Source organism: Phyllobates terribilis, unplaced genomic scaffold (assembly GCF_046119375.1).
Source record: "Phyllobates terribilis strain yellow unplaced genomic scaffold, ASM4611937v1 Scaffold_1__5_contigs__length_1240528914, whole genome shotgun sequence".
Classification (NCBI taxonomy): Eukaryota; Metazoa; Chordata; class Amphibia; order Anura; family Dendrobatidae; genus Phyllobates; species Phyllobates terribilis.
Window position 1 is genome coordinate 743588015 of NW_027362761.1, and position 11605 is coordinate 743599619.

At 43.8% G+C, this 11605-nt stretch overlaps 1 protein-coding gene across 1 annotated transcript; it reads left to right on the forward strand.

The window, feature by feature from the left end:
• Window positions 1-10448: 10448 nt before the first annotated feature.
• Window positions 10449-11378, forward strand: LOC141170638 (olfactory receptor 11A1-like). The gene has a single exon (XM_073655172.1). The coding sequence runs from the start codon at window positions 10449-10451 to the stop codon at window positions 11376-11378; it is 930 nt and encodes a 309-aa protein (XP_073511273.1).
• The last annotated feature ends 227 nt before the right edge of the window (window positions 11379-11605 follow it).

Genomic DNA, 11605 nt, shown 5'->3' on the forward strand with positions numbered 1-11605 from the left:
CCGCAATCCACGGGTGGCATAGTCGGACATTCAAAACCTACAAATACACTGCCACAGCATTTGGTCTGACCACCCTGAGCCACGGGATCGGGTTGCCACTACTACCCCCATCATCACACTGAAGCCCGGTTCCGAGTGCCCCACGGCCCAGGGGGCGAGGCAATTGCAGTGTGTGATATGGCTTCTGTGCCTGCTCTTGCTGCTGCTGCTGCAGGTTTTATGCCCACATTTTGGGAAATGTGGAGAATTCTGATTGTGTCTCCATCCATTGGTTTGACTGTAGTGGGACAGGTTTGGGTTAAACTACTTGTAGTCTGATAATATTGATGCCACTTCGGTGGTGTTAGGCCCTCATTTAGGGCAATGTGAACACTCCTTGTTAAGTTTCCATCTCTTGGGTTGGCTATACTGGAAGAGGTGTGGGTCTTATTTACACTATTTCTACTGTAGTCAAATTCATTAGACATTGCTAGTGTTTGCCACTAATTTTTTGAAATGTGGAGAATCATGATTGGGTCTCCATTCATTGGGTTGACTGATACAGTCTCTGCCTGCTGAATTCCTGTTACAGACTCAGCCTGCTGCACTCTGATACAGACTCTGCCTGCTTCACTCTGATACAGACTCGGCCTGCTGCACTATCTAGTCTGTCCTACTGGGTCCAGCTGCTGTGCGTCCGTTGGTCTGTCCTGGAGTGGCACCTGGCGTTCATCGGGAGCCAAGTCTAACCTCACCATCAGAGGCTCAAGTGAACAGTCCAGCACTCGCTTAGTCATGCCCCTCCGGGCTCTCCGGGGTCCATGGCATAGTGGTTCCACAAACCACATCCGTGACAGTGCGCCCTAGCAGGCAGGGTCCTCTCTCCTGTTGTTCCAGTCGGTGACCCCTTTTGACATGTAAAGCGCAATTGAATAAATGTCGCTGTCACAGTAATAATAATTATAGTACTTGTACTCTGGCTCAATTGATGGCACTTCCCTGGTGTCTACACCTTCTTCCAGAGCAGCCTGACACAGAAGCGCTGCTTTTCTTGACTCCTCTCCTGCACCTGGGAGCACAACACACATGTGATCGCTCCTGCAAGTGTCTTTACTCAACGCAGGAGAGGAACTACACAAGAGCCACGAGTGGCTTGCAGTGCTGCACTCATTGCTCGGCTGCCGCACTCAGTGCTCTGCTCCGGCTGCTGCACTCTTCAGACAGTGCAGTCTCCGTCCACTCCCCGGAGTCACCTGCACAGCAGAGCAGACTGGTGCCTCCAGGCTGAAAAAGCCTCCTCTCTGCTGGCCCACAGGTTTGTTCTTACAACCAGATCGGGGATACTAGTCCCCTGCCTCCTATTCAGCACTATTACTTCTCAGCAACCTCACAGCAATCATTATAACTACCTCTCCTGCCTTTCCAGAGCAGCTAGTAGTCGGCAAACGGGAGGGGGAGGGGAACACTATATAATGCTATATTCCTGTTATCCCTGAATGTATTATAGATAGACTTTAATTAAAGTGGCAACTGCATATAAAAAGTAAGAGGGAAAAGGAGCAGCTATATACAAAAATATATATATCGTATAGCGAGAAAACCTCACTAGGTGGATATGTCGAGAAAGTCCATAAATTATACCTCCACTACTACAACCAAATACTATCCAACATGAAAACAGGACAGTACATATACTCACAGATCAAGGGGAAAGTGTGGAGTAGAGTGGCGTGGGGAAGGAAGGAGCGTTATTTGACTTTTTGGGCACAGATTTGGCCAGAATAGACTATGGATGCCATGTCACTTTTGAAGAGCCTCCAAGGTGCCAAAACAGCAGAAACCCCCCCCCCACAAGCGACCTCATTTTGGAAACTAGTCCCATCAAGGAATTTATCTAAGAGTGTATGGAGCATATTGAACCTACAGGGGCATAACTTAACAAACTTTGGCAGTGAAAATTATAAATTACATTTTTACCCCCAAAATGTTGTTTTGGCCCCTAATCTTTCATTTTCATAAGGGTAAAAGTACACCGATTTCCCATATGTGTGGAAAATTGCTGTTCGAGCTCACAGTTGGGCTCCAAAAGAAAGAAAGGAGTGCCATTTTGGAAAGCAGACTTTGCTCATATATTTTGCCGGTACCATGCCACATATTTAGAGCACTTGTAATGCCAGAAGAACAGTAACCCCCACACACACACACACAAATGACCTAATCTTAGAAACCATACCCCTTACGGAATGCATCTAAGGGTGAGGTGAGCATATTTAATCCACATGTGCTTCACAGAATTTTTAACATTGGGACGTGAAAATGAAAAAATTATGATTTTTTTAAACAAAAATGTTATTTTAACCTCAAATTTTTCATTTTAATAAGGAATTATAGGAAGAAGTGGACCCAAACATTTGTAAAGCAATTTCCTCCGAATGCAGCAATACCCAATATGTGGTCAGAAACTACTATTTGTGCACACAACAGGGCTCAGAAAGCAAGTATATCCTTTTCGCTTTTGGAGCATAAATTTGTCAGTAGTAGTTTGTTGGCAACACTTGCAGAGCCGCTAAGGTGCCAGAACAAGAGAACCACCCCACAAATCAGGGGCGGACCTACCGCCCGTGCAGCCGGTTCATTGAACGGGGCCCCTGAGGGAGAGGGGCCCCTCCAGCCTCCAGCAGGGCCGCCATCAGGGCACGACTGCCCTGACTCCAGCATGGGGCCCGGCCGGTCGGGGCCCCCCTCTTGCGCGTCTCCTCATGGGGCCCCCCCCCGCAGGACCCCCCGCCGTCACATGACTGGAGATGTCCTTGTGCTCAGCATGGCTCCCCGGCCCCATGCTGAGCGCAGGGACATCTCCGGTCATGTAACGGCGCTGGCACAATACTTACCCCTCCCCGTGCCTCCACAGCGTCTTCCGCGTCCTCTGACTGTGACATCTCAGGTCAGAGGGCGCGGTGATATGTTTACAGCGCGCGTGATCTCTCCTGAGCTGTCACAGTGGGAAGACGCGGGCGATGCAGAGGAGTCCGGATCAGCATCAGGTAAGAAGTGAGGTGAGTATTTGATTTTTTTTTTATGTATGGGGCCATGGGGCATTATATGGTGGGGGGAGAGTGGGTATGACATCCTGCATGGGGCATTATATGGTGGGGGGAGAGTGGGCGTGACATCCTGCATGGGGCATTATATGGTGGGGGGAGAGTGGGTGTGACATCCTGCATGGGGCATAATATGGGGGGGGGTGACATCCTGAGTGGGGCATTATAAGGGAGGGGGTGTGACATCCTGCATGGGGCATTATAAGAGGGGGGAATTGACATCCTGCATGGGACATTATAAGAGGGGGGAATTGACATCCTGCATGGGGCATTATATGGTGGGGGGAGAGTGGGTGTGACATCCTGCATGGGGCATTATATGGGGGGGGTGACATCCTGAGTGGGGCATTATAAGGGAGGGGGTTTGACATCCTGCATGGGGCATTATAAGAGGGGGGAATTGACATCCTGCATGGGGCATTATATGGTGGGGGGAGAGTGGGTGTGACATCCTGCATGAGGCATTATATGTGGGGGGTGACATCCTGAGTGGGGCATTATAAGGGAGGGGGTGTGACATCCTGCATGGGGCATTATAAGAGGGGGGAATTGACATCCTGCATGGGGCATTATAAGGAGGGTAGGTGTGTGACATACTGCATGGGGCATTATAAGGGAGGGGAATTGACATCCTGCATGGGGCATTATAAGGAGGGTGGGTGTGTGACATACTGCATGGGGCATTATAAGGAGGGGGGGTGTGTGACCTCCTGCATGGGTCATTGTAAGGGAGGGGGTGGTCTGACATACTGCATGGGGCATTGAAAAGGGGGGAAGTGACATCCTGCAAGGGGCATTATATGGGGGGGAGAGGTGACATCCTGCATGGGGCATTTTATGGGGGGTAGAGGTGACATCCTGCATAGGGCATTAAAAGGGGGGTGTCATTTTGCATGGGGCATTATAAGGGGAGAACAGCCTGCATGGAGCGTTACATGGGGGCCAATATTCTGTATGGAGTGTTATATGGGGGTCAGTATTCTGTATGGAGCGTTATATGGGGGACAGTATTCTGGATGGAGCGTTATATGGGGGTCAGTATTCTGTATGGAGCGTTATATGGGGGACAGTATTCTGTATGGAGCGTTATATGGGGGACAGTATTCTGTATGGAGCGTTACATGGGGGTCAGTATTCTGTATGGAGCGTTATATGGGGGTCAGTATTCTGTATGGAGCGTTATATGGGGGTCAGTATTCTGTATGGAGCATTTTATGGGGGGCAGTATTCTGTATGCAGTGTTATATGGGGACCAGTATCCTGTATGGAGCGTTATATGGAGACCAGTATCCTGTATGGAGCGTTATATGGGGACCAGTATCCTGTATGGAGCATTATATGATGACCAGTATCCTGTATGGAGCATTATAAGGGGGTCAGTATCCTGTATGGAGCATTATATGGTGCCAATAATACTGTATGGAGGACTATACTGTCCGGTCTGCACTGTGCGCTGTGAGGATTCGCCGGTTTCTGAGCTATTGTAGAATTTACAGTAGATATCGGTCATGTAATGTAGTAAGTGAAATCCTTGGCCTTGTACTATATATATATATATATATATATATATATATATATATATTCTCTGTGGTATCTGTGCATCATGAATCATGGTATGTGTTAAAGGGGCCCACTGAAACTCTGTCGCCCAGGGCCCACAAAAACCTGGAGCTGGCCCTGGGGGTAGTATAACAAGTTTTATTTTTTTTAAATACAATTAATTAACTAGGAGTGGGGGGAATCAGAGATGCACGGGGGGATGAGAGATGCACGGGGGGGGGCCTTCATGCCCCCTATGAAGGGCAGGGGGGGGGGCCCCAAAAATTCTTGCACAGGGGCCCACTACAGTCTGTGTCCGCCCCTGCCACAACTGACCCCATTTTGGAAACTATGCCTCTCAAGGAGTTCATCTGGGAGTGTAATAAATATTTTTATAAGTATATTACCAATTTCTTTACAATGAGAAGTGAGAAAATGAAAAATTACATTTGTTACAATAATAATTAGATTTAGATCAAAATTTAAAGATTAGATTTAAAAAAAAGTATCCCTTAAATTATTACACTGTTTATCTCAAGTATGGCAGTACCCTATATGTAGTCATACACTTTTCTTTGGGAATACAGCAGGGATTAGAAGAGACCGAGCGCCATTTGGCTTTTAGGAAGTAGCTCTTAGGAACCATTTGTAGAGACTCTAAGCTTCCAAAACAGCTGATATCTGCTCGTTAGGTATGTGCCTAACAGTGTGCACTGTTAGAATGGATCCCAAAGCATCCGTACAACATAGGAACCCACTGTAAAATGCTGTATACCGCATGGTATACAGCACATTTTTTTGCAATGTCCACCTGTATAGGAAAGTACAATCTGCTGAGCTTTTCTGTACTTTTACATAAGTGACTGCCATCTGGTGAATGGTTGGCCATGGTGACATTACAGTATATGTCTGGAAAAGTTTCCAGACATATACTGTAGGCTAATGTGACACTAAGAGAGGAATTGACTAGGTACTGTCATATAATAGAAATTGGAAATTCTTGTGTGAATTTGGTCTGACACTCAAAGCCCAAAATGTATGGAGATGCTCAGCTAATGTATGGAGGTGCTCAGCTAACCAGTCCAATGTAGGTAAAAAGCAGAATAGTGTGTCCAATGAAAAAAGAAAGTTAGCTGCACTCACCAATATCCATAAAAAGTTTTTCTTTATTTCAAATGTTCCCTAAAACCATATCTATGGCAGAGGGAGCAGGAAGAAGGTGTGCAATTCAATGGGTCTTCCGTTGGTGAGTGCCGCTAACTTTCTTTTTTTATTGGACATACAGTACTGTAGGCTAGGTGCACAGACGAAGTGTGCACCTAGCCTAAGCAATGTACGGACTGTATACAGCAACCATGTATATTGCTTGGTGGCTGCTGCCTGAATACTGCAGTACAAGCTCAGTATTCGTATACTATGAAGTGGGCGGGGCTACTGTATTCCGCCAATGCATCACTTGGACCTGGCCAGAGCAGTTTTCTGTTTATAGGTTGGTGTTCTGGTGATGGACCCCCACCAATCTCATATTGAAGAACTATGCAGCGGATAGATCATCAATGATTAGACCTGCAGAGCCCCGTTAAGTGGGTTCTCCTGTCTGTAAGGCTATGTGCCCACGATGCAGAAATGCTGCATATTTTTTCCGCTTCTCCCTGGCAGGAAAAACTCATGTAGATGTTACATGCGTTTTAGGTAGAAGCGTTTGTCAAGCGTTTTTGCATGCATTTCTGCATGCGGATTATCAAGCGCTTTTCTAAGCGATTTTAGCATGACTTGGAAAGTGCTTGACAACTTGGTCACACTATATAAATCCATACAACCGGCATGGATTTATATAGTGTGACCAAGTAATAGTTAAAAAAAAAAGAATAAGAATGGTGAAAAATAAAAAATAAAGATTATACTTACCTTCCGATGGCCCCCGGTCTCCTTCTGCAGTGCATCCGGTCTCCCCGGTGTCTCGCGGTGGTGTGAAGGACCTGCGATGACGTCATTGAGTCATGTGACAGGTCACGCGACCGCCGACGTCAGCGGTCACGTGACCTGTCACATGACTCAATGACGTCATGTCAGGTTGCACAGCACACCTCACACAGCACATGCGGATTATCATTGAGAACCATGGGGCCCGTATTGCCAAGCGTTTTTTAGGCATTTTCGCTGCGGAAATTCTGCGACAAAAACGCTTGAAAAACGCATAGTGGCCACGCAGCCTAACAGTGACATAAATGTTGACGTTGTGTCATTTGGGTATGCTGTGGGGCTCAGAAGAGGGGGTTTTCGGCTTTCCAAGCGTGGATTTTACTGGATTGTTTTTTTGGGAGCCATGTTACTTTTCCAATGCTTCTGCACTACTAGAAACATGGAAACTACTTTTTTGTTGACAGACAACAGATCTGATAAAGGGCTTCTTTTTTGCTAGATAAAATGAAGCTTATATTTGTGCCCTTTGGGGGTACATAACATTTTTTATCTGCTTTTTATTACATTTTTTTCTAAACAGAATGAACAAATAAACAACAATTCAGGAATTGTCTTTAATTTTTTTTTACAACATTTTACACTGTTCACCATGCGGCAAAAGTGATAAGATTACTGAATACTGCAATACATTCACTTAAGATTACTTTATTCATCATGTCAGGATAATTACAAAATGCCGGGGATATATAATTTGCATGCTAAAATACTGATTTACAAAAAAAGTATTTGTTATTGCATCGCCAAATTCTGATAGCTTGTTCAGTGGAAAAATAAAAAAGTTAAAGCTATGTGGGGGCTTGTTTTCTGAAGGATGAGTTTTTATTTGTACTATTATGGAGTGGACCACAGAACAGTTTTTAATTGCTTTTTTTTCAATATTTTGGTGACAGAGAGACCAAAAACCAACAGTTCATAAATGTTTTTTCCCTGCCTTTCTCCATGCTTTAAAAGTAGTAAGGAAGTTTTATTCGTTGGGTTAATATGATTGCAGTGATACCAGGTTCATATAGTATTTTTATGTTTTGTTCTTTGCACAGCAAAATAAACATTTTTAAAAACAATAATTTGTTTTTCCATCATCATATTCTGATGGCTGTAACTTATTAAAAAATGTTGTCAACAGAGCTATACAGTGGGTACGGAAAGTATTCAGACCCCTTTAAATTTTTCACTCTTTGTTTCATTACAGCCATTTTGTAAATTCTAAAAAGTTCATTTTTTCTCATTAAAGCACACTCTGCACCCTATCTTGACTGAAAAAAACAGAAATGTAGAAATTTTTGCAAATTTATTAAAAAAGAAAAACTGAAAAAAAAAAGCAGCATGTCCATTCTTTGCACGTTTCCACTGCAAATTTGCGCCCATTGACTTGAATTGAACTGTAGTAAATCTGCAGGTATAATATCTATACATGCGGATTTGCTGTGTTTCAATGAAAGCCAATGGGCGCAAATTCGCTGCGGAAACGCGCTGCTGGTGGTACCCAGGTCGGCAGAGGAGGAGTCCTGGGGGGATCAGTAATCGGGCATGCCTGTGGTTGAAAAAAAAACAAAAAAACACTATACTCACCTGTCCAGCGCCCCCCGGTGTCCTCCTGGTCCCTGGTGATGCTCTCCTCCTCGCAGGCAGCGGTACACTGCAGGGAGCGCGCTTGCTCCCAGCAGTGTACTGCACTGCCAGGAACTGCGGTCATGTGAGCAATCAGCTGATCGTTCACATGACTTCACCATGGGAACATTCTGAAGAATGTTCCCATGGTGGTGAGCTCACCGGGGCTGAGCAGCTGATGTTCAGCTGATGAACCCCAGTGACCTCACTCCAGCAGCAATGTATACTGACAGGAGTGATTTTACACTCTTGTCAGTATACATTGCTGTCTTCTACAGCAGTGACATCAGTGATTTCTGATGTCACTGGTGTAGAAGTGACCAGGATCGCCGAGGGACAATCATTGGCGGTATCGTGGACTGCTTCGTGACAGCGGACAGGTGAGAGATATGGTTGTTTGTTTTTTATTTTTTTTTTTCAGAAGAACAAAGGCTTCGGGGACTGACAGCACAATAAAAAATTTTTTTAAAACCTTGTGTTTTTTATTTCATTAAAATACTTTATTCTGGCTGTGTATTTATTGAAAAGGCGGTGATAACTTTACTTCACAGTTAGTAATGGGGGTGCCTTATAGACGCCCTCAATTACTAACCTGGGCTTCACGTCAGCCGCCAATACAAGGCTGACATGAACCCCAACCCCATTACCCCACTCGCCACCGCTACAGGGCAGTGGGAAGAGTGGAGGCTAAGCGCCAGATTTGGCGCACCTCATGAATGCACCATTTCTGGGATTGCAGAGGGGTGATATTAATAGCCACGGAGTGAGCTAGTATTCATGGCCTCTTCCCTCTCTATTAATATCGGTCTGCAGCTGTCTGTTTAGCATTTTCTCAATAGATTTTTATAGGTGGACCCCATGTCAATTTTTCTCTGGAGTCCCCCTGTAATCTAGCCAGTAAGGGCTAAGCAATGGGTTGATATTAATAGCCAGGGAACACTGTTGGCTAATGGCCCCTTCCTGGCTACTAATATCAGCCCCCAGAGGTCGGCTTTCCCTCTGCTGCTTATAAAAATGACGCGGGAGCCCACGCCATTTTTTTTTTAATTTTAAGCTCTGTGCCCACGATCCAGATGTAGCAGCGCTTTGGACACATATTTTTTGCTGCATCCAAAGCATTGCATTCTATTGAACACAGGTAAATCCACAAGTATTCACTGAACCATGCGTATTTACCGAATTCAATACCTTCTAGTGGTCAAATTTCTGTTGCAGAGACTAGCGACTCTGCAAGAGAATTTGACATGGTGATGAGCAGCGTCTGATGCATGCATAGTGGACATGGGATTTCTAGAGATCTCATCCACTATGCTGTAACATCTGTATGCTGCAGGTTTTATGCTGCATAAGCACGCACCATCAAACCTGCAGCAGCTCCTGACCGTGGCCACATATCCAAACTCACCCGCAGCATGTCAATTTCTGTAGCAGACATGCTAGTCTCCGCTGCAGATTTTGACAGATTGAAGTGTCATTATATGCGGTGGATTCACATGTACCGACAACAAAAGTGCGGCATTAGACACCGCGTTTTGGATGCAGCAAAAATATGCTGCATCCAAAGCGCTGCTGAGTGCTTTTCGTGGGGATGTAGTGGCTAACGAAACAGCTTTGAGGTGTTAATAATGGTCAGGGACCATGTTTTCCTAATGGCACCTTCCTAGGCTAAAATAGCAGATCATAGCTGCCCCAGAAATTACATGAATGGAATTGCTAATGAGATTGGGTGAATGAGATTAGCTGACACCTAGCTCTTTTGTTTGGTGATGACAAGGTGTCAATCAGACCCTTTCATCGCCAAACCTAATTAAAGTAAAGTAAGGAGTTAAATAAACACACAGACACAGGGTAAACACTTTTTTTGAAATACAACAGACACATTCTTTAATCATTTAAATTAACCAATATACTCACCCCAGTTCTGACAGTAATCCAAGGGTTTAAGCAATGTCCCACCAAATAAATTTATTTAGCTCCACAATGCATTCATTGATGTACAAAACTGCTTCAAAAAACGCGTCAAAACCGCACTGTTTTTCGGCAGCGTTTTTCCAGCCAAGGAGATGTAGAAACGCTCAGGAAATTTCTGCTTCAAATCCTGTATGTGTGCACATAGCCTAAGGGAAGAATGTATTACAAAAGTCATATAATATAGAAATAATGTAACAATGATCTTAGTGTTTAGTCACATTTCATTGTTTGGTTGTTATTTTCTAGATTATATCTGATATTGACGAAATGAATTATTTCAACCGAACACTAGTCACACAATTTATAATCATCGGCTTTAACAATTTTCATGAAGTCAGAATTGTTATATTTATTTATCTTCTTTTAATATACATTTTAATGGTCATTGGGAATCTTTTCATTGTATGCTTAGTGCCAATTACAAGGCACCTCCATACACCCATGTACTTCTTTCTGTGTAACCTTTCTTTATCTGATGTGTTAATAACTTCTAATATCGTACCAAACATGCTACAGATTATATGGACAGCAAATGGTAATATCACAGTGTCTAGTTGTATTCTTCAGTTCTACATATTTGGATCCCTAACAGCAACAGAATGTTTACTCCTGACTGTTATGTCTTATGATCGATATCTGGCAATTTGTGACCCCTTGCGATATTCTTCTGTTATGAGCTTTAGACTCTGCCGAAATCTCATCATTTTCTCTTGGACAGCTGGATTCACTCCTACATTTCCTGTTGCAACTTGTTTATCTAAACTCCACTTCTGTCACCTAAACACTATTGATCATTTTTTTTGTGATCTTGCACCCTTTTTAGAACTTGCCTGTTCAGATTTTTCTACTGTGAAAATGATGGCCTTTGCCTTCTCTTTTCTTGTTACTTTCTTCCCATTTATAATCATCATCGTGTCCTATGCTTCTATTATTCACACAATCTTCAGAATTAAGTCAGAGAAAGGAAGACGTAAGGCATTTTCTACATGTAGCTCCCATCTTACAGTAGTTTCTTTATACTATGGGACTCTTTTTATTCTCTATGCCGTTCCCTCTAGGAAACAGTCATTAAACATTAACAAAATCCTCTCTCTCTTGTACACCATTGTTACACCTTTGCTAAATCCCATTATATATTCCCTAAAAAATCAAGAGATAGGTAGGGCACTTGATAAAATATTAAGATGCTCCTCGTAATTTTTCATAGTAAGTTATCTAAGTAACGCTCATGTAATCTTAATATGTTTAGAATCCATGGCTGTAGCCTCGTGGCTGGAGGAAAACTTCTTCTTCCAGATAGCAATTCACTTTAGTGGAGAGATCACAGTACCTTGAGGAAATGAAGATCCCTCAATGTTATAAAATTAAGGTTTTCATTACACCAATACAGAAGTATTACTGTGTATTGTAAACATGATCAATAA